Here is a 24,488-nt window from a genome sequence, read left to right as displayed (position 1 = left end):
ATATGGGACAAACTTTCTACAACCCAGGAAGAGAAATCTATATATTTTCCTGCATTCTGAAAGAAAAACAGTTCTTCAGTGTAACTTATCAAAATTTATAAGCAGGTATGCCAGACCCATCAGTGTCTGTTACTGGACACTGCATCTGAAAAAAATTTTGTACATTGCTACCCATACAAGAGGACAAAAATATCTGTAATACTGGAAAGCTGATGACAGAACTGCTCCCTCCCCCTTTTTACCATTTTGAATGATGGTTTGGGATCTTGAAAATCTACCATGGATGGCTGTCATGTGCAAAGGTGTTTTCCCATCTTTACTCTGGAAAAGAAAAAAACAACCTCTGTGTTTACTTATGGCCAATAAGAGTAATCCATCAGAACTGACAAAAAAAAAAAAGATGTTGTTTTCATTCTTGTTTCCCCTCTATTCCATCCTTTAAATTTTTCAATTGTTTCTATGCACTTCTGTCAGACAGATGCTGGCAATGACAAGTCAGCATGACAGACATAGCAGGCTTCTCACAAGAGCTGCACTTAGTCACTCTTCCAGCTGTGAGTGACAACTCAGTGATGCCCACTCACTCACACTTATGTCTTTAAGATAACTCTCAAGAGGATGATGACAGCACACAACTTTAGCAAAAAGCCTATGTCCAACTCTTCCCCTGCCCAAGTCTAAAATAAAACAATGCTTTAAGTTTGTTTCGTGAAAGAAAGTAGCTGTATTTCCTACAGAGTGAATTACACAGAGTAAATTACACATTATATTAGAAGATAAAAAGCTCATGTGTTTCTTGGCAATTTCTGTAAAGGGATGTTTGTAAGCAATTTATCATAAACCACAAGTTATCCCAGGGTAAAACTATTCAACCCTAATTGGTACTATACATTTGAAATGCACATCTTAAATGTGCACTTACTCATTCACCCAGTAAAGATGTCCTTTAAGTAGGCCAACAGCAATGCATAAGGAAACTTCAAATTTTAACAGCTCAATCTCAATGCAGTTACAAATCCATTTTTTCTGTTATTATTACTTTAGGATGATTTTCCCCTTGTACTTTTTCACAGGTAATGGGGAAGCTTTACTGCAGAAAAAGGTTCCTACAAATGCACACAAAAAATTGCAAACATGACAAGAAAATAAAAGGACTCTTAAAATGCACATGTGTACCGCATCTTTAAATTTTAAATGTTGGCTTTGAAGAGTGTGAAATGTTCATAAAACACAAAGTTAAAAAGGACAAAGATGGTAGGGGGAAGATAAAATATGAACATATGCATTGAAATATCACAAACTGCTGTCATGTGCAGAAGTGACTTCCCACCTTTACTCTCCTATTGAAATCAAATGACAAAGCTTCTACGGATGTGTTACTGAAAGTCTGCTGGAGACCCTTTTAGGGAAAGATGGACGTGGAATTTTCAGTTTTGTCACTGCACAGAGCAGCATACACCACCTACAACAATGCTATTATGGAAAACATTGTCTTCTCAGACCTAGACTGAAAGAAATAAAACTTGATAATGAAAGTCAAGTTATCTCCACATCTTTCAGCTAGTAGATTTCTTTGACCATAAATAATCCAAAAGACAACATCCACATATCATAGCAGATGCAAATAAACACAGAAAATGGGGTCAATTGTACAATCAATTTTAATTCTGTCATCGGAGGCCTTAAGAAAAGGCCAAATACATCATAAGTGACATCTTCCCCAAGCAATCTCTATGCTCTGATTTTCTTTCATCTTTCTCCCTATGGTTTAGTTCTCCTCTCTTTATCCAACCATTAACATTCTCTGTGTCCACTTACTTTCCTCCTTTAAAACAACTGTTACACATCTGATGTCTCTTTCCCTTACTTTTCTCCTCCTTTAACCTGGAGAATCTATTAATTTAAAGAAAAATTATCACATAAAATAAGCTTAGTGAAGCAACAGACAGAAGAACTTTAGGGCTCAGATAAAGTAGCCTGCAGTCTCACTGGCTCAGATGGAATAAATCTGTATCTCAAAGGAAGGCTAATGAAAAGAAAGAAGATGGAGCTGGAGCTGAAAAAAAAGTAGATTCAAGTCTCAGTGAGTACATTAATAAAGTACCTTACCAGGACATAAGAATGACTTAAGGTGACAGTATCAGAAACTAAAGAGCACGGTTGTCAAGTGAGAACCCTCACAAGACAGCTTCAGGGAGATCTTGCAAAGAACAGCAAAATAAGCTACAAAATCGTTTTCCAGTTGCAAATGAAAAACCACAGTACCATCAATAACAGATTTATAGATTTACTCTGTTCAAATTTACTTAAAAATCCACTTAACATAGATTTCTAAGACAATAGATTTGATTGTCCACAGTGCCTCTCTCATGTATAAGTCTCATATTCCTTTCCAGCCCAGGAATAATATAACACACAATTGTCTATCAACATATAAACACAGAACTGGTATAAAATTAAATGAAGATAATTCCCATGTTGAAGCCAAACTGCTAGGTATAGGACTGCATTCAGAATTCCCCTCTAAGACACTGTCACTAGGGAAGGATATATAGAGTCAGAACCAGTAGCTAACTATTTCTTCAAGCAATGAAACAGGAAAGCACTATTTATTGAGCAAAGCACTATTTCCTGAGATGCCAGGAGGTTGGACTGCATAAGAAGATAGGTATCTTCAGAACTTTTGCTCCAATTTCCCTTTCTTTATGCCTTTAAGGTCTTCTATCTAAATATCAATCTAACTACAGCTGTGTGATTTTATGAGGTCAGCCAGGATCACAGCACAAGAAGAACAGCTATGGGCTAATGCTAACTTTTGTTGTCTTCAGTGAACCTCAATTAAACATGGTAATAGGAAAGATATCACTCAAGTCTCCTCTATCACTACAGAAAACATATACACAAAATACTTTAGATAATTTTTTTTTGCTAAGAACAATTTGCCAAGAACAGTAGTTGTCAGAAATAACACACAGTATAATGTGTCTATTGAGTGATTACTCAGATATTAAATGTACTCAAGACTTCTGAGCTCTGCTGAGGGTCAGGGGAAATGTGGATCTATCATGTCGCAGCATTCTTCCAAGTGAAATCTCATCCTAGCAACAGTTCTGTTCTAGTACCACCAATGCAAGTAAAAAACTTTTTCTATTTAGGTCACCAAACTTTCAAGCAGCAAAGGGGCCCATAAAACAATTAATACTGTCCCATTACATACTCATTTCAATGTGTTCTTCCATGCATGGAAATCCTGAATAGTGAGGAGAGAGGGTTGCAGTAATGAGCAATACTTAACAACATTCACTGTTCCACAGTGGACACTGCCAAGGCTACGAAAACAAGCAGGAAATTATGTCCTCTGCCAACAGAGGTGATAAAAAGCATATAACATATTTCTACTGTTCTATTATCTTCTGCCACATAATCTGTTCTCCATATGAGGCCAGCACTCACAGACACGCACAAGAACTTACCCTCCATCTGCCATCAGGAATAAGAGTGTTTCCCTTTTGCTCTCCCCCCTGCCACTCACAGCAGAAAGTGCTCTAATAGTACTGTCTAGTCTGCACCTAGATTGCCACCCATATCCCCTGTTACCTCTAACAACACAGAAACAGTTGCACATGAGACGAAATTATTGAACCAGCTTACACAAGCAATATAATTATGATGAAAAATAGATCTTATAACCATTTTAAGAACTACTTTGAACTTAAACCTCAGTATTTGGAAACAGAACAGAACACTGGCAAGAAGGCCCTAATTCCATCTCATTTTAATTCCACAACTTATTCTTATCTACACAACATACTAGTTTTTTTTTAAGGACTGGTTAATCCAACATTTATCTTTATAGGCCTTTCCAGGGAAGTAGAAGTTGATTTAGAAATTATTTCCTTTTGCCTCAGTTCTTGCACTTTTCAACAGTGCAAGCGATAAATTTTCATATACCAAGTAAGGTTGTTCACACCTTCAGGTGCAAATTTACAGGCCAAATTCTGTCATACTGGTATAAATAAACAGAAATGCTATTAAAAGAATTACAATGGAAACATCTTGATTGGGAAACAGGATAAATGCTATTTTCAAGCTTAAAATCCTTACACAGTCCTACTTGCTTAATTATGCACTTAACTGTTTTGATATGTACTAAACCAACACATTTTAATTACAACAACCGACAGCTAAAGCTACTAACGCTCTTTCTGAAATGGAGCCCTCCTTACTTCTTTCTTTTAAGTCAGAAATATACACAAAGTTATGAACCCTTGCAACCCTGTATACAGAAAGACAGTAGTTCTTGGCTTGGTAATATTTGTTATAGGATGGTTTGGGTTGGAAAAGACCTTAAATATCATCTAGTTACAACTACCCCGCCATGGGCAGGGACACCTTCCATTAGACTAAGTACCTCAACTCCCCATCCAACCTGACACTGAACACTTCCAGGAATGGGGCATTCACACCTTCCCTGGGCAACCTGTTCCAGTGACTCACCACCCTTGCAGTAAACGATTTCTTCCTAATATCTAATCTAACCCTACTCTCTTTAAGTTTGAAGATATTCCCCCTTGTCCTGTCATGAAATGCCCTTGTACAAAGTCCATCTCCAGTTTTCTTGTAGGCCCTAGAAGGTGCTGTAAGGTCTCCTTTGTTCTTATTTGTCTAAGTAACATACATATATAATCACTAGTATATTCAAAATTGTGGGATTATTTTCATGGCAGACCACATGTTTCTGAGAAATGATGTTTCAAGAATGTAGGACAGAAGTCAGCCAATGCTGCAACACCGAACACTCAGTCTTATCCAGTCTGGGACATTATGCAGAGCAGAAAGCTGGCAGCAAAAATAAACAGACTGTGACCTGGATATTTTAGGGCAAGTGAGAAATAAACCCTGTGACACAGCTCCTTACTTCTGTGGGGCACTTTGGTGATTAATTCTTCCACAACTGTATTATGTGCATTCACATTAAATGAGCCACACATCTAAATATATGTAACAGTGAGCAGGAACATACATCTAAGATTTTTCCACATCAAAGAGCTTATTTTCCAACTCCTCCCAAATTTTCAGTTGACTATGGGTTTTGTGCTAACAATAGATATAAAAATAAATTTTAGCAATAGTTAGTTGAAAATCAGGGCGAATCACTGTGAAAATCACTGCTTCCATGAAGTGAACAACAAAACATCAAGATTTTTAACAGAAATGTCAGCTATTCTAACATTCACCTCCTGACCAGATTGTGTTGGAATTCAAGTATAAATCTATTAAACTTTTAAGAAACAAGAGGACAGATAATTCTCTTCCTACCACATGTGGGTGATAGTTCAGGCAATTAGACATTCTGCATAAGGAACACTTGGACTCCTCCTCATTCCATCACCCTAGCCCAAAATCTGTCAAGACATCAGATACTGCCACTAAATATTTCTGAATGGAGTTTAAATTTTCTTTACCAGAATAAAAATCAATGTAATACAAAATAGGAGGTCTCACATCTCTCTCCCACATCTCAAGACTTCACACTACACACTAAAGAAGACAATAAAAGATATAGGTTATAGCTTGTTTTTATGCTTGTGTGTATTAGAAATTCTGTCTACAATACTAGATTATAAGGAATATTCTGCAACCAAGTACAAATGTAAAACGTATACCGATTCTGCTTACCAAATTTTGCTGGAGTAATTAAAACATCAGCTGTTAAACCTTTCCATTGGCCTGATCTACTTATATTTGTATTTTTATACACCCTTCCCAAATCTGCCTGACTAATTATTCTAGGATCTTACATTATCGGCCCTTCAACTGCTCCAGTAATTAGCCTGTTCATACACATTTCTCTGAAATACCCTTGGTTTCGTTCATGTTACTTATTTATAAGGAAAACATATTCTTTTGCATTTTTTCAAATTATTTGCTTTTACTTACATGGCTAGACTAGGGAAAACAAATTATACAGAATTCTGACATCTAAATGTAATCAAGATTGAGCAAACAGTATCGTCATCCTTCTTCTTTATCCTTTTGGGCCATTTAATACATCCCATTGAGGTTTTGAGATTCTGATCAAGTTCCTTGAAGCAACATACCGGCTCATTTTTACAACAGTACTTTTCATACAAGTACTCCATCTATCAGTGGGAACCTCTAAAATACTACCATAACAAATATTTTTGAAAAAACTATCTCTGATAATGATGTACTGCATCTTTAGGTGTGAATGGGTGGCTTTGGATATACCTACCTTTATATTTACATCTGCACCGTTGCAGACCAAAAGCTCTAAACACAATGCTCCATGTGTTGATGCAGCGGCAAAGTGCAAAGGTGTAAACCCCTTCTCGTTTACTTGATTTACATTAGCACCACAGTCTATGAGTTCATTCACTACAACATCTTGCCCATTGTAACAAGCTACATGGAGAGGAGTATTTCCATAGGCATTTGGTTCATTCATCTATGAGAGAAAAAAACAAACCAACATTAGTTAGTAGGCAGAAAACTGTATTTAATGCAGCATTTAATTCTAACAAAGAAAGATCTCATGTCGTGAGATTATGTTTTGAAACTCTTAAAACCAGAAATTAAAAGCAAGTTCTGGGTGTAGCACTTTGATCAAGATGTGTGTCCTGGGGAAGAGCATGATTGCCTTACAAGTGAGCCAACCTCCTGCAATTGTCTCCACACCAGTTTCCTGTGTGGAATTTAAGAGAAGACGCTCATGCCAAAAATGTCAACAGTGGCATACTATAAAGCATAGCACAGACCTCTATAAAACAGCACTTGCAAGTTTTCATGAAAAACATAGGTCATAGAGACTTTTCCCGAGGGGGCGTGTATGGGTGTGTACAGAAATTGAATTTGTTGTTGTACACATCATGATACTGAATTCTGATTTACTTCTCAATAAAGAACTTGAGCTGCAATCTCCAGCCTTGCAAGACTAAAATGTGATTCACAATGCAGATTTCTTACACAGTTTCAGAGTTTATTGTTAAGATGCTTTCTTTGCGCAGGTACTGTAGAGCCTTTTAATTTATTTTGCATTTGAATATTAATATGGCCTTACTCTGGTTTTGGAAGTTTCTCACCATTTTTAATATTTTCCAAAACTTAAGTGACGTAAGAAAGTCAGTAACATCTATATTTTACAAACTGAAGCAAAAACATTTAATTTCCTGCACTTCAAAAAGGATTGTGTGGCAGAGCTAGGATCGGAATTCCTATTTCCTGACTTCAAGTCCAACGAATTAAGACCAAGAAATATCAAACAAAAAAACTCTACTAAATACACATTTATTTTCACATTATTGTGCAAAATCTACAAGGCTCTTAAGTTACCTGGAAGAATGTGGTTTTATAACAGAAAAAGTATTTCCAGAGATCTTCATTCACATGCTTTCACTACACCATAACCTGTCCCTAAATAAACAGTGTCCTATAGTACTAACAAAAGCATTTCAAACAATAAAAAAATGTGTCAGTTTTATTTTTCCTTACATCAACTCCAAGATCCAGAAGATATTTGACTACACTGATCATCCCACTAGATGCTGCAGCATGTAAAGGTGTATATGATTTCTTGTCTTTGCATGTCACTTCAGCTGTATGAGTCACGAGTAATTTCACAACTTCAATATGACCTAAAATAACAAAGACAAATAAAATAAAGCATCATTTTTTATTAACCAGTAGAGGGTTGCAAACTTAATAATTCTACGATTGTTATAACATGATCAAGACATTATTCATTTTGACCTAATGTGGAAAACAAAGAATTGTTCTTGTTTTCTAATTCTATCATGACCTATAAAAGCAATATTAATCACCTCCACATACCACATCCAACAATCATAGCATTTATACTGCAAAAATAAATTTGCATATTCAAAACACAATCTTGTCTTCTGCTTACACAGCAGGATTTTTCTGAAGACTTGAGAACTAGAGAGGCAAAGTCACTTTGCAATTAATAAACATTTACTGCAAATTTATGTTACCAACTTGAGAGACAGTGTGACTGTCAGATTTCCACTCTCACCTCAATTGCAAACATGCCCGTCAAGGTTTCTAAATCTTAAGCAGAAACTTTGAAAAAATTATGCAAACACGAGAAGAAAAAAATATTCTACTTTGACATAAAAACATATCCCCCCCAATCCAACTTCCTTTACTTGCAAAGCATTTAAAATCTTGAACCAAATTATACAGGACTTAGCAAAGCCCTGTTTTCAAGACTGACTCAGACAATCCAAGAAGGAACCGTAGCCTTTTGAAAGCATTAACTGCTCTCCTAAGACAATGAGAGGAGGGTAAGAGTCAAGTTTGGATCATGAGGAAAGGATGACCGGGGGAAGTTCCAGCTGGAAAAGGGGAGGGAAGGCAGGGAGCCCACCCTGAAGTGGTGGGCAGCAGCTCTCACTGCCAGCTTTGGGCCAGGGGCCCCAACACCACACCACTGCTGCAAAGGGCAGTGAGCTTTCCACTGGCTTGTAGGCAGTTGTGACACTGCCTGCTAAGAAGCCATGAAAATGGGGTAACCAAAAAAATCTGTCATTCTTGCTCTGTTGTTAATTTAACTGCCAAAAAAGTCATCACTGAAAACACATGGATAATCATGACAAAGTCTGCTGAATAAAGTAGTACATGACTTTAACAGACCACGATACACTTAGTGCTTTGCCTTTGTAACTGACCCATACAGACAGATGTGGGATTCTTTGTTTTGCCTTTCAAGTTACACCCTTACCTTAGTTAAAGAAGTGAGGGGGGGCATACTGAATTCTTATACTTATTCAGTAGACATCTAAGTAGAAAGTATCAAGTCCAGCTTTCAGCTTAAGCACTTCATAAAAAGTGAGGGTCTTCACTTTTTAAGAGAATTTGCAAAAGTCTGAATAGGAAGTATCTACCCAACAGAATACAGACAAAGCTATTTTTATAAACATTCAGTCACCGTGATACTTATTTTATGCTGCATGTCCGACAGCACACAAAACACCATTTTACCCAGTTATACCGATCACAACCATAAGAGTTTACCAGTGTAATGTGAAGTGATTCAATAGTTCACTTAACTCCTTCAGTATTGTAGGAAAGAAGGGAAAGAGAAATGCAAACATGATACTCATCTTCTGACCCAAATAAAATGGGGACAGGAATGAAAACAAGCCCTATATGAGAGACAGAAATACAGAAGATACTGAAAGGAGTGAAAGGAATAGAGAGACTGAGTGGAACAGTGGCAGAAAGAACTTTAAAGAGAAGATAAAAACAAAAAAAAAACCCTGACCTGCATTGAAAACACAAGCAGCAATCAGTGGAAGACTCTCAAACAGAAGAGCAACGTACTTGAGGTGAGAAGTGCTGCAGAGACATCCCAATTTGTTAATGAGGGCAACAAGAATGTTAGTTCATTTCAGTCACAGCATTGCAGCTGGACAGCAACGGAGTCGGGTGAAAAGCAGGAAGGAAGGGAAACAATGGATATAACCCTAGGAAGTTATTTATAGTAGAATGACGAAAAGCATAACTTTTTTATTCTGTGGTCAGTTTTACACGGTTGAAAAGCTTTAAAGGTTTTCTCCAAACAACTGGAGCAAGGCACAATGGCTCTAAATTGTAAAAGAGAATGTCACAGTTCTTTTTTTCTTTTATTGAAGACTTTTAAAGTTTTTTCTACTCTGTTGTCTACAAGGATATTTAGGTTGATCAACATCAGTTAAATTACATTTTTCCTGCCCAAGCACTCCTGTTGGTAGCCTATGAAATAGCACTGACTAAAACTGGCATAAATGTAGTTTATCTGAAAAACAGAAGACTTTTCCCTCATCTAGGCAAGCACAAAAAAGAAAATGTCTCTGTCCTCTCACTGACACTTGTCAGATTTCTGCCATTTCATGCACAGATTTCATTCAACAAAATTCTGCAAATAACAACCTTGAGTAAGGTGGTTGGACAGCCTGTCACAGATGTTGCTTTGCAGATATAAGTACATGAAAAATACTAATGCAAAATATTGCAAAGTATGTTGGATCAATAACGAAAAATGCTCTTTAACTTCTGGGGTTTCAAGAACTGGTATCTGAAGTGCAATACCATCCAGCTTCAAATTATAAGTTAGGAGCATTAATATTGTGATGATCACTTCATAATTCACTGGCACATTCAAGTCTTTTCAAGTCTGATAAAAGACAATGAAGTACATTACCTTGACAGTACTGCTAGTGCATTGATCAAGGCCATGAGAATAACAATTATCCATTCCTGGAATAAGAATGGCAAGGCAAGAATTTGCAGTTTCAGGGATGAAATATTCTTTTGAAATCCAACCCCCAGGGCTGGATTCAGGTGCCCCTTGTATTAACTGTTTACTTTTTGTTTAGTATTACTGCAAAATTTTTCACCTGTGATTAGACTCTGATTGAAGAACACAGTTCCTCCTTTTTAAAGAACAAAATTACCTACCTCACTTTTCTTACTCGAACAAATTGATTTTTCTCAGCACAAAAAACACATTTACAAGGTAATTTGATCTATACTGTTAATGGTTTTCTGGCAGACACACAATAACCTCAATGCTTACAATGCAAATTTTTCCTAGAAATACATAAAACCACTAAACATAAGGTGACTTTTTTTTTACTACCAAAAGAGTAATCAACTGAAATATGTACATACCCATATATGCTGCCCAATGTATAGCTCGTCTGTCTTTCTTGTCAAATGCATTAATATTGGCCCCTCTAGACAACAGTAAGCTGACCATCTAAAATAAAGAAGAGAAATCTTTTATTCATAATGGGAAACTCTGCTTAGAAAAAGAAAATCATAGAAGAAATGAGTTTCTAAATACATGTGTTTCTAAAGGATTTAAATATGCTGGGTTTTGAATATTCCATAAGCTTGAAAAAACTGGCTGCCACACCCTGGCAGCAATAATGAAGCGACTGTAAGGAACACAAAACTTCATGTCAACAAAAACATTTCTCAGTTTAATATAGCAAAGCTGTGAAATCTTTCAAATCTTCAGGTTATTACTAAGGGATTCACTACAGCTAATCCCCAAAAGCAAGTCAATTTCCAATGTGTCTCCAATTACCTACATGCAATTAATGGGAATTTCTCAGCAGTCATTTTTCAAAGCTTCAATATTAGGCGAGTTAGAGCTTATTACATGTATTTTCTCCACATTTCAGTGACATCACTTTCCATATGTTCACTATTTACTGAATACAAAAATATCCTGGTTTTTCCATTTTTAATTTACCCATTACTAGTTTAACTCTACTTATCTCAGTAAATTTGCTTCTGTCGTAAGAAAAGTGAAATATGTAACAACCTTCCAACTTGATGATGTAACATTTATTTCCCACAACTGTTCTGTACAGAGATGCAAACAAAAGACAAATTCAAATACAAAATAGGACTTGGGTTTTCTTGAGGGCATGAGGGAGACATGATTTTAAACTGAGAAACTAAACATCAGAAATGTGAGGGACAGAATGATGAATGGAAAACAAATTAAGAAAATTAACTTTTACCTCAACGTGTCCACTGAAGGCTGCATGATGCAATGCAGTTCTGCCTGCTCGATCAGACACATTTACATTGCTTAGGAGAGGCACCAAAGCTTCAGCACACTTCACAGCTTTGTTTGCAGCTGCTATGTGTAGCGGTGTCTGCCAGTTTTTATCACGAGCATTGACATCTGCTGAATGCTTTAACAACACCTGAACAGCATCCTGAAAGCATTTACAAAAAAAAAAAAATAAGCCCCTTAGTAAAGATCTGAAATGCCAGCCTTAGATTTAAGGACAGTATAGAAATAACTCTTTACAATTTGTTCATTTCTAAACATAAACGTACGCTTTGAGATTTGTACTTTATTATAAATCCAAATTTTGGGATGTTCTCATGAACATGAGTAATATACCCCCTACAGGATTCAACCAAATCAACCATTTCCAGGTCTTTTATCCAATTCCTTACACCACTCGGCAAATTGTTTTGTCATCACAACTGATTTCCAAAGCTCAATTAACCAATTTAGGACTTCTTCCATTGCCAAAGTTAAATGAAGTACTATGAACTTATAATGAATTTTCATCAATCTGCCAAGCAAAAGTTTTGAACTGTCAAAGTCTAGAAATGGCAAAAAGAACAGATTATTAAACGTACATTTAGAAACCGCAGATAAAACAGAGCACGGCCACGAAAAGTTTCATCATACATTGTTGCAAAACTCCTGAAAAACGTTTTAAAATATTGCACTGAATTCCATCTCTCAAAAAGATTATTCATTTCCTTTTGTTAAAATTACAAGCTGTGAAAAACTGACAAATTACACTGTAATTCTTACAGGAAGATAATAAAAACCTATTAAAATATGTGCACCCAATTGCAATGCATAAAAAATTAAATCTGTTGGCAATATCAACATGATGATGAGTATTGCATTTTACACCAACTGTGTGACCTTCCCACAATTCACTAATTGCTTTTGGTGACTGCCAACTTAGCCACTGAGCACACAAATAATTGATTACCACTTTGAACTTAAAACATGTTACCACAAGTTATCACTAGAAATTTTGAATTACAGAGTGGTACAACAGCTAGGTGTTATTCTCAGCTATGAGCAGAATGCTAAGTAACTCTTGATTCTATTTATATTATAATAAATTATATTTAAAGTGTTAAAATTTCTTGTACTGTCAATAAAAAAAGAAAATAGGAACAAACATAAAAGTGTACATACTGCATCACAGGTTTATAATTTAAGTGAGAAATGGAATAACTCTTCTGTGAGAAACTGAAGCAGATTTAATACTTTAAAAAACAAATTATATTTTAAGTCTTGTCTTTTTAAAACCAAATATTAAGAAATACCATAATCAGAACAAGGAAATTTTAGAACAGCTATTACCCCTTTTGCAGAAGAAAGCACAATAATATTAGTATAAAAATAATGTATCTCATTTTTAAGCACATATGCAATTAATGAATTTAATAGAATTAGTGAATCTACTTAGGGTTTCTTTTTTTTTTTAATTTGCTATGTACACCAGGTGCACAAAAATATAAAGGCCTAGAATGTGACTGTCTTGACATGAAGTTGCCTTAACTTGCACAGTTGACAGCCAAGTCCATAATTCCAGCAATTTTGTGTGTTTCAATGTCCTTATTTAATTGCAGCTGTCCTTACTTAACAAGTAAATCCATATGTTTTACGGAAATCATTATCAAGCTTTTTCATTACAGCTTTTCATCTAAAGCCCCAAACCTATCTATGTCTGTCAGCTGGAAAAGGGTGCCTATATGTATCAACCACGTATATGGGCCCCTATGACTCACTGTGTTTAGAAATAGAGAATTCTGACAAGTGCCTGTCATTGGCTTTTGGGTAAATAGTCTAATTGGTTTATGTGTGTTGGTTGCCTTTGGTTAACATTTTGTTCAAAATCTTCCACATTTAAAAAAATATGACCACTGCTGCATTTCTTGAAGTTATCATTTAGGCCCAGTTTGTCTGCAGTACTCCTCTCTGCAAGCATTACTGTTGTAAAGAGATTTTATTGTTCCTCAGCTCTGAAGAATGCAGCATTTAGTGCTTGGGTCAGCTCCCAAAGGAGCAGCCTAAAAATATCTCAAGAACAAACAGCATTTGGGAATAAGGTACCCTTGAAGACTCATTTTCAAACACTGTTTTTAATATCATGATCTCCATATAACTTAGCTATTAATGCTAGTGACAAAATACTGCCATTTATCCAGGGAATTCAAAAGCAAAAACTAAAACAAGGCTTGTTTAGATAGTTTGTTGGATCAAATACAAGTTCAATGCTTGTCAAAACCAAAATATTCAATTCTATTTTCTCAAACAAAAATTTACTAATAAAAAATCTTTACTTGAGACATACTGAAATGAACATCATTTTGACTCAGGATCTCAAAGGAGAGAGTTTTGCATAAACTCTTCCACATAACAAGCTCAGCATTTCTCTGTTTGTTTTGATCTTCTTCAACCACAATAGAGAAACAATAACAAAGTAATTTCTTACATTATTATATTCTCACAACTATGTAACTGGTAGACTTCAAGAAACATGCTACATTTCACTTATAATTTTTAAAGTGATGTTCAATACTATTATTATTAATTAATCACTTTTAAAAAAAAACCAACAGAGATTTGCAGGCCTTTATACAATCATTTATTTCTTCAATGCCTGAACAGCCAAGTACGTAAAAAAACCAAAGAAATGCAAAGACAATGCTGTAAAAACTATTAAATCTTAATTTATCTCTAATTCCCTCATGCCAAACAATTCTGGTTACCTTAGAAGTTAAGTGAACTTGAGAACAATGTGTGCAGAATCCTCTGCTAAGGAAATTGCAGACAGTAAAGCTCAGAACTGTAAGTTTATAGTTTTTCCCCTTTCTTCCTGCTCAGGCAAGTGCTATACATATATACATACCCTCAATACGTTAAATAAACTTACCAAAACCTTCTGCAATTCCAAACATTTGGAGTAGTTTCACTTTTTAAAAAACGAACATCGGACAGAAGGTAATTTGAGATGCCTTATTTTAAAACAAAGCAGTCACAAAAAGCAACATACCTCACTACAAGATGCTACAGCTCTGTGTAAAGGAGTCAACCATTTGCTGTCTTTGGCATTAACTCTAGCTCCTGTAACAAAAAATAAAGTAATAGAAATTTAAAATGTATTTATAGGATGACTGAAACATTTTCAAAAACAGAGATAGACTTATTGGAAGTTATTTATTCTAGGTTCACTAATACAGTATAACGCAAAAAATGGAAAGGGATCTTTTCCCCAGCTGACGTCCAACACTTTGAGGAAAGTTCTTTTAACACTGTAACCATAATACTCTTCCACATCAAAGGATACTCATATTTTTACATTTGGTCATCCTCTATATTCTTTTGCACTTCCAAAGCCACATAAAAGGCTGTTGCGCAAGAAAAATTAACTCCTTGCCTTCATTCAGCAACAAAAACGTCATACTTTCACAGTTGAAACTCTCCATTAAAACAGAGAAAGAAGCTGTATTTACACCCCATGCCTCTAGTTTGCCTGTGGTTGGTGCATCTGATGCAAAGGTATAAAGAATGAGGATGATTCTTCTACTGGGAATTTGGGAACAAGGCTTCACTACTTCACCATGTCACCTAGCCCACCCCAGGATGTCCCGGTCCTCCCTTCATGAGAGAGATATGGCCACACCTCTCTACTTCTAAAAGCATTCTAGAGAAAGAGTCATTCTTGTCCCCAGGAAACAAGGCTGCACAAACATCTGTGAGGGACACAAACCTGGGTTTGGATTTTAATTTTTTTCTTAATAATAAAAGGAAAGAAGAGCTTGGGAACATTTTTCCCTGAAGGAAAGCAGCTGAATTACATTTTAACTTCCAGTGAGCTCCACCAAACAAGAAAACTTAATGATTAAAGTTAATAATTTGATTTCTTACTGATACACACACACACACATATAAATAACCTTGTAGGTTTTTTATACCTTGAGTGGAAATTTATCCATCCTTATTTCAAAACTTCTGAGATTTTACAGGGATAGCTTAGACACAATGTCACATTTTTGAAAAAAAAGTTTGGAAATACTGTTGGAAAGAATCACCCAGTAACATTAACACTACATGATCAGAGCTGATTGACTTCTCAGGCTAAATATATCACTGTTATGTCAGAACCAACTGTAGTATTTCCTATGCGGGAACAGAAGAGGATGGAAGGCCAGTCAGACACCAAATGCCAAACAAGTTGCTGGTCAAGACACTCAGCTGAGAGACAGGGAATTTTGCTCCAAGACCTGCACCAGCAAAGAAGCTGAACGACCTGACCAACAACCCTAGCAGTCTGTACAGAATCATGGTTGCATATAATAACCAAACCAAATACCTGAAGTCAATTCTCTTGAGTTTCTAGTCAATCCATCCCTTTTGGTCTTAAGAACAGAACACAGAAGCTGATGTAGGATCCAAACTCCCAGTTAGGTCTTCCAAACACTAGACAAAGCCTGAGGTTCTAACTGCTGGCTACAATTTCAGGGATTTCCATCCTTCCGTATCTAAATTTCAGAAGCTTTGGATGTCATTCTATTTTTCCAAGTGCAAAAGTTTTTGAAAAATAAGATTGATGAACAGGGAAGAAAGTCCAAGTCCATTTGAAGAAAACTCCCACAAATCTAACAAAAGTTTAAGAGACTTCATCATACCATAAATATCTGCTTTTATCAAACGTCCTAAGGATCTAGTGGTGTACTTCATCACATCATGTGCCATAACAATGTACTGCATCAAGTTCTGCACAGATCTCAAGCAAAAAAAGAATTCAAGGACTCCAAAAGTCACCAGAAATGTCTTACGATTTTTGGCAGTAAGTGATGAATGAAATCACAAATACAATGAAGTATCAGTGAGAATGCAATTGATATATCTTGAAAGTATCTGTAATTCTTGATTGTCTTCCAGGTAATTGTTGGCCTCACCTTGTTTTTAGCAGAAGAGACAGAAATAAGAGCCACCTGACTTTACATCTAGCCAACAACGAAGGAATGAAGACTTTCAGTCTGATTTCTATCTCTAATTTTAGGATACAAATGTCTTTAAAGCATTTTAAAGAACTTAAGGGAGTTACTAAGCCATTAATTACCATCCTGATTTTCCTCAGGAAAATGAATTTGCAAGACTTGAGGTCAGGCCAGATGCATCCAGGTGATGAAGCCCAAGACAGGAGAAGCACCGTGCCCATCAGAAGGGAGAAATGCACGTTTCCACTCCAAAGTGGCAGTTACCTAAGCTCCAGCTCTGAGTGAAATGTGCTTAGAGTCCAAGCAGCATTTATGTGTTCAGATAAGGTGTTTATTGACATTTCTGCTACTTTTAACACACAGTTTAAAAATTGCACCAGAAGAGAGAAGGAATAAATGCAAAAAGATACTGTACAAAAGGTTTTCCCAGTGGTAAGTTAATCACATTTGCTAAGACGAAAAGAAATTAATATATGAAAGGAAATCAGCATTAGCTAAAGAAATGTCTAAGTAAATTTCAAGTGATATATCTAAAAGTAACACAGTCCTCTCAAAAGAACAAAACACAGCAGTATCTGCTTCCCATCCCATACGTGGTCTTTCACTCAAAGAAACAAGAAAGCCTAGGTCTACCACATCCCATAAATAAAATAGTGTAATATGTTATAGATATTAAAATAAGCTAACTTTTCAAATACAAAAAAATTTGTAGATTCTCTGACAAACAAAAAGTTGATTTTTGACAAGAAATCTAAATCTCTGATGGACTTAATAAAGACCACCAAGCTTGTTTTTTCCTCCACAAGAAAACCTCTTAAAGAAGTTGCAAAATTGTTACATTGAAAGACAAAGCTTTTAAGCAATAATTAGGACAAATGTACTAGGAAAAAAACACATGTGCACTATTAATGTGGGAATTGGGAGATTACATCTCTAGATACATTAAATAAAATATTTTTCAATTAACATCAAGATTCCTTGCCCTCAAATTTCTCTAAGAAGCCAAAAATAATTTGAATTTCATAAAAGAGCTTCTTTAAACAGCCTTGCATCTGAGGACATAGTCCCCCTCTAGGCTGTTCTTTACTCCCTAGCACATGATTTAGGGAAAATGTTACCATTCCTCCCTCCCCCTTCAGACGCTCTTGAAGGGTCATAAAGCTCCCTCAAACATCTCAGCTCCCTCCTACCACACAACAGTGAGAGAGTTTACAGCCTTGATTATCTGGCGTAATGCTCTAATCCAGACCATTGCAAACAAATGTTAGAAAAATATATTACACCTCTACCAAATAACTTTTGCTTTAAGGTGATTTGTTTCATGGTTTGCTTAAAGACAGTTTGAACACATGTGTGTGTATAACTCACTGCACAACACTGCCGATGCAATATTATCTCCATGAAGCCCAACCCGCTGACGTGTTAACCAGGGCATTTCTCACATTTCAAATGCCAGTTATGCAGCAGTTTGCTCTTTCAAAGCACAGTACAGCGTATCTTGATCCCTAGTGTGCAAAACAGAAACAAAAACCAACCCCAAACAACCCCCCCACTTACCACACTTCCAGACTGCAGGAGCCTGTCTTAAAAAGTTTATTAAAATTTCTCAAATATTTATTTGTTCACTGTAAATTTTTTTTATATTTCACTTACTTTTAATGCCATAGAGTTTGCAGGAAAAGGATTAGGGGGCCTGCCAGTGAGATCAAGCACAATACTGCAACACAGATACTCAACTTGAACTTAAGAGCCAATCATGTAAATGACCCTCACCTAAAACTGAACCCTCCAAACAAACCAAATTATTCTTCCACATTGGAGCACTAAACCAAAACATTCAAGATCACTCCTTTCACCACCAATTTGGCTAGTACAGCCTAGTAAGTTTACACATCTAGGCAAATATAAAAGCAGGACTTTTGCTCTGTAAAAGGTGGGGGTAGGAGGAATTAGAGAGAGAGAAGTAAAATTCAGGGATGAGGGAAGAAAATTATGTAATACATTTCATCTTGCCAAGTTGCATTCACAAGACTGACAATTAGAAAGACATGTTTATTTAATAAATATAGCACAGAAGCTATTGAAAACCTCAGTGATGCTTACTTTTAGCAAGTTTATGTTTCAAGAGGCCCATTTTCCAACTGAATACATACGCTGATTTACAGACTGATCATAGAGGTTTTAATTCTATCAATCTGTATCTGAGAGTTGCATATTTAAATGTGCTATTAGCCACCAATTCCTGGACATGTTTCTGCACTCTGATTGCTACTCCTTGGTGTCCATGTCCTTACGTTCAAGTAAGAGCTAGCACCGCAACCACTCCCTGGAGAGACAGGCAAGGAATGACTGGGCAGAAAATGCTGCAAGGAGCAACTACACACCTCCTCCTTCACTCATCAAGTGCCATACAACTACACAGCCATGTCTCTCACTTCACCTCTGTGTTTCTCTCCTAAGAACTTTTTCTGTGACTCTCCTCCCGAGCTCCTCCGCACCAGAACTCTTCCTATTTGTAAATGTCCTCAGAAGACTAATGAATGCAGTGGCTGCATTATCTGCATGCCACTAGTTGGAAATAGATCCAGAAAAGAAATACAACAGAACTGACATGACATTTTCATCTTTGCTCACAGTACTGACTTAAGTACTGAATTGCCTTCCACTGTTCTGTTTGCAGTCTGTATTTTTAGACTTCCAAGGATGGTATTTTCCTTTGTTATTGTACAAGATGTGCTAGGACTGAACAATATCATAATATAAGCAAAGAAAGCAAAAGTGCTTTCATTCAATTATGCAATACAGACACCCAGTATTTGAAGCTCTGAAATGTTTATTTAGGAGTAAAACATGTAAATAAGATTTTCAGAGTGCATTTAAGGAAGTAACAAGCTTTGTCTTAACAACTAGTATACTGAAATAACCCTAGGAATTATCTTGGCAGAAATTAGGAAAATTTCAGGTATAAATCACTGAGAGTAACTAGCAGTCCTGTAATCAGATGCTATTTAATTATTTTTCCTGACAGCCAGTAATAGCTTCAGAAGTTTTTCCTTTTAAATGATCCACTATTTTATCTAGAGACAATGACCTTGGAAGCACTTAAGCTGGCAAGCAGAAATTCTCAGACTACACTGAGGAATAAACAGATAGAGAAGAATACTATTCCTTAGATAGAAAAATATGTGAACAGTCAGAAGGAGATACAGAAGAAGTTTTTAAAGTAAAAGAAGATTTGAGATATGAATTGGAACAATCAGAAATTGAGGGTAATTTCCTATTGAAAACTTTGATACTTGCAGAATAATTGCTGCAAAAATAATGAATAAGACCTTATTGAGAGAAAGCTGTTTGCTATTTATAGGCTAAATGCCTAGAACAGTAACAAAAAATCTGCGAGGAACAGGACTGGAATCTTTTGACCAGCCACAATGATGCTTCTTCAACAACAGTTTTTCTTTTTATTGTTTAAGAAACAAACAAACAAAACTGCACCAAAACAACCCCACAAAATGAAAAAACACATGAAGATACACAAAAGAGAGGAGAAGTCATCCTTCCGGGACTTTACTGATTTTCAATATAGGAAGTTAATTTCCTTTCAGAACAGTTTCTGTCACATCTTCTCAGCCACCACCTCCTTGAGCTTCAGAGAGCAACAGGAGGTCCTCTGACTCCCCGAGCTACTGAATGCTTCTACCTTTTCCTAACTCAGCTTAATTTTCTCTCTTAAAGAGCATCAGAGCTACTTTCTTCACAGCAACTGACTGTTACTGCTGCCAGGGGGAAGTTAGGACAGCTCGAAAATGAAAATGTCAGACAATATCGCCGTCAAAAGAAGAGGAAGTGGCTGAAAGATACAGCCAGCGTAAAAGCAGCCCCTGTGAAATGCCTTCTGTGTGGGGGTACATCTGCAAGCCAAACAAAGGGAGCTTCATGCAGCTGGGATTCTGCAGCAATAGCCTTCCAACAGCTGAGCTGTGGGACTGTCATTGCATGGATTTTTAATACTCGCATAGCTTCAGAATTAAAAAAAACACAGGTAGAGTTCCGTAACAATGGAGGGCCTTTACTATCTTCCAGAATCTGTTATTACTATAATGATAGTTTTCCAGTATCAGGAAGATTCTTACATTTTCCAGCTGGCCCAGAGGAAACAAAAACTCATGGGCTGCCAAACCTTAATGGGATTGAGTTTGGCCACACTCATGTAACACTGAGCTTCATGCAGAGAAAATTTTGGGTTAAACAAACAGAAATTTGTTGTGTTAGTATCAAAGTATCAATGCAATACAGTAACTAAATCTATTCAAAAGAAAACAACCAACAATTCAAATGTTAATTTTTATGAATTACGTTGATTTCAGTGAAAGCAATAATAGTTTGTGTGGTATTTTAAAGAAAACAAATGGAAAAAGTTAGTAATCACAAGAACACATTATGTGATCACATTAATCTGTTCTGCTTCTCACATGTCACTTCCCACCAGAGTAGACTCTGATGGCATCAAACATTATAGGACAAACAGAGAGAACAGAAGTTCATATGCAGGACTTAAAAAGGGTTTGATCTTTTTAGTCCCCACTTCTTGGAAAGAACAAAAAGTTAGACATTCAGTTCATTAAAACTTAATTATTAAATTTTTCTAATTGTCAGTAGTTTGCCATCATTTAAACAATTAAAGTCAGCACAATTATGCAAAGGAGACAGATGTACTTGTGTGCCAGGATGCAGAGCTGGACAAGGGTCATAAAAATACAATTGTGATGAGTATTACAACTCTTCCCAGAGTAATACAAAAAGGAAAATGCTTCTCAAATTATAATTCTCAAGTGACTAAAATACAAACTTCTGTTCCATCCTTCTGGGTGCTATAAACAACGATTTTCATGCCTCTTCTTTATTTACTGGTCACCTCCCTACCTAACAAACTTAGGAATGTTAATTGCTTATCAAGCTACAATCTAACAGTGAGAGATGATTTGAACATTTAGCCTTCCACAGACCACAGTGGTATGACAATCTCTTGGTAAGACATTCACATCCTCAGGGGACAAGTTATTAGTCTTCAGTGAAACACTATCCCAAAATAAAAAAACAAAAGGCAATCTAAATGTCCAGCCCCAAACTGGAGTCACCGAAGCAATCTCTTTGATGTTTGGAGCCTGTAGCCAAATCATCACCTTCAGATCCCTTGCCCAGGTGAAAGACTACAACAGGAGAGGTCAGAAACCTTAAGGTTTGGTAGGAAAATATCTCAAGAATTCAAAGACTAACTAAGAATGCTCCTAAGACTGAAACCTTACCCCACAAAAGTCTGCAAAAAGGTTTCATCAGTTATATCTTCAGTATGTGCAATATGGGTTGCTTACGTCTGTAGCAAAGTAATATAAACACATTGTGACAGTAACATGTGATCCAAAATACACACTCGAAAGCAACGTGAATTCCCTGGAGCAGGATGCAAAAGACATTCCAATCAAATTAAAAAACCTATATGTAGATAAGATGGTAACACTTTAAGAATAGAGAATAATGAGAAAGAATCAGGTAAGAGCCACAGAGTAGTGGAAAGATTAATACTGACTTCAGTAATTTTGAGGTTCAGTTTGAAGAAAGAATAAAAACAAAGCAAACAGTCTTTGTAGGATAGCTTGCATGCACAGCAGGAAAACTGTAAAGTGGTTCCTAGTAACATTCCAGCAAAGCTATGTTAGAGGACATTTCAAGTTGCAAAGACAAGTTCTCACAAGGTGAGAAATGCTAGGATGAAAGTAGCCTACATTTAATTCAATCCCTGGTGCACGTATGCTGCAATGGGTCAATTAAAGTCACAGACAATTTTTACATGCAAATTTACTGTACAGAGGAGATGGTTGTTCAGAAATGCTATGCATTCAACAAACTACTTTCCTCATTGTCCAAGAAGAGATCTTGCAACACAGCAAGTGTTCAAACCTTGCTGTGGTAACACATGTTCTTTATTTGCTCTGTAATGCTGATCTATTATGACAAAATGTGACATTACACATCTGTCTCAAAGGAGAGATTTGATTTCCAGCTGAAACACAACAGATGAATTTTCCCTATCTTTATGAAATGGAGAGGATAAATACACTTAACCTCTGTTCCCTGTCTTCCAATTAAGAGAGTTAAAAGACAAATCCTAGCTTGTGCATTTTGAGACACCTAGACCTGATTTCTCAGAGAAGCAGCTAGTTAGCACTTCTGATACAGCTGAGTGCTCACACTTCACCAACCGCAAAGATTTCAAATCCAGCATTCAGAAATGAAGAAGACTAAATTAGTGACTACTTTTTAGAGCCTAGTTTAAGAGGTGTGCCTAAAACCACTGCTTGCAAACAGGTAATACACAGATTCACACTCCAGTATAACACAGTCTTGGAAACCGAACAGCCTGAACACCAGACACCACTTTCATCCTGCAATTAATGCCCCTCTTCATTCACTTGCAAATGTGTCAACAACTCATACCTACCTGTGCATCCCTCACCATACCACCCTGGTTCACTCCCAGCGCAGTCTCTCCCTGTGCCCCTCAGGAGGCTGTGCCTCTACAGCAGGGCACAATCTGTTACTGAAGTCCATAGCACAGCGCATGAGCACAGCAAGGTTAGACTGACACCGCCTATACAATCCACAGCTTTCGAAGCTTTTGATTTGCAACTTTCTAATGCATTGTTTTGCTGTAAGTAAATCTTGATTTTCATTAAATAAGTGCTATCTGAGATGTATCAATGCCTTCCAGTCTTCCTGACCAATCTGCAGACACTGCAGCACCCCACAAGCTTGGTTCCATGCAACTGCTCAACTTTGGACTATTGGTACAGCCCTAATTCTTAATGCTTCACTTCCCTTCTTTGTTCTCCATTTCTCTTTACACTTAACCCCAGGCTATGTGCCCAAATAGCATGACTAACCTTTCTTCCCCCACTGCCATCCCCCGATCAGGATCTTATTTCATTCCCATCTGAACTAGAATCTCGCTCCTTTCCATAAGCTCTTTGCCTGAGAGAGGTCTATTTTCTTCAATCACAGTTCTGGAAAATGGACTCTGTTCACCCAAACTAGAAAGAAAATTCACCCTCAGAAGTAGCTGACTGCAACTTTACAAAGTTTATAACATTGTTAGTTGTTGAAAGGGGTCACTGTATGTTTTCAATGGTCACCAGAACTTATTTTTCTTCTTGATAGGGAAAACCAGTACCTTTTCAGATTTTAAAACCCTTCACCTTTTCAAAAGTGATCTTTTCCAGACAAATTGTTACTATAAAGTATTTCCATAACATAGATATATAAATACAAATAATGTGATATTAATTAATTATATGTATAGATAATTATATTAAGAGAGTACAAGTAATATATATAACAAAAATATTAAAACTTGCCTAAATTATAACAAATTAAATTATGCCTGGCAATTTCAACTGAAAGTCTGGAAGAGAACTCCTGCAATTTTAAGTGACACTTCCTTAAACCCAAATTTTTTATTAAAGGTTGATGGGGGGGGGTGTGGAAATAGCCAGCTTTGCACAGGTAAGGCACAATTAGGCAGACTGAAGATTAAAGTAGTTCTATGGGACTGCTACAAGTTTTAATCTTTCTATGTAAGCTTGAAGCTCCACATCAAGAATTCTGCCTCAAGCTACCTAACAGGTAGGTTTGTCCAAGATCAAAGAATCAGTTCAGTACTTCAGTCATGAAGTTCCGCTTCAGGTTTTTAGTTTAGTTTCTTGGTTTTCTAAGTTGTTTAAAAAAGACAAAAAAACCCCCAAAACCAAGGTATACTGTTTTACAGGACTTGCAGTTTCTCTTAGTACAAGTAAATAGGGAAAAAAAAGATGAGATTTTAACATTTGCAGCTGATTCTAATTATA

At 36.4% G+C, this 24,488-nt stretch overlaps 1 protein-coding gene across 5 annotated transcripts in view; it reads right to left on the bottom strand.

Moving 5' to 3' along the window:
- Window positions 1-24,488, bottom strand: part of ANKRD28 (ankyrin repeat domain 28) — a 118,718-nt gene that overhangs the window by 28,044 nt on the left and 66,186 nt on the right. For all 5 annotated transcript variants that reach the window (XM_051808265.1, XM_051808268.1, XM_051808267.1 and 2 more), the window contains exons 4-9: window positions 14,637-14,707; window positions 11,556-11,756; window positions 10,693-10,780; window positions 7,513-7,655; window positions 6,257-6,469; window positions 243-321 (exon numbers count right to left, since the gene is read on the bottom strand). In XM_051808265.1, coding sequence (XP_051664225.1) covers window positions 243-321; window positions 6,257-6,469; window positions 7,513-7,655; window positions 10,693-10,780; window positions 11,556-11,756; window positions 14,637-14,707 — 795 coding nt within the window. The remainder of the gene's footprint in view (window positions 1-242; window positions 322-6,256; window positions 6,470-7,512; window positions 7,656-10,692; window positions 10,781-11,555; window positions 11,757-14,636; window positions 14,708-24,488) is intronic.

This window comes from Manacus candei, unplaced genomic scaffold (assembly GCF_025592945.1).
Source record: "Manacus candei isolate 608988 ecotype Guabito, Panama unplaced genomic scaffold, ASM2559294v1 h1tg000072l, whole genome shotgun sequence".
NCBI lineage: Eukaryota > Metazoa > Chordata > Aves > Passeriformes > Pipridae > Manacus > Manacus candei.
This window is presented reverse-complemented; position numbering and strand designations above follow the sequence as displayed.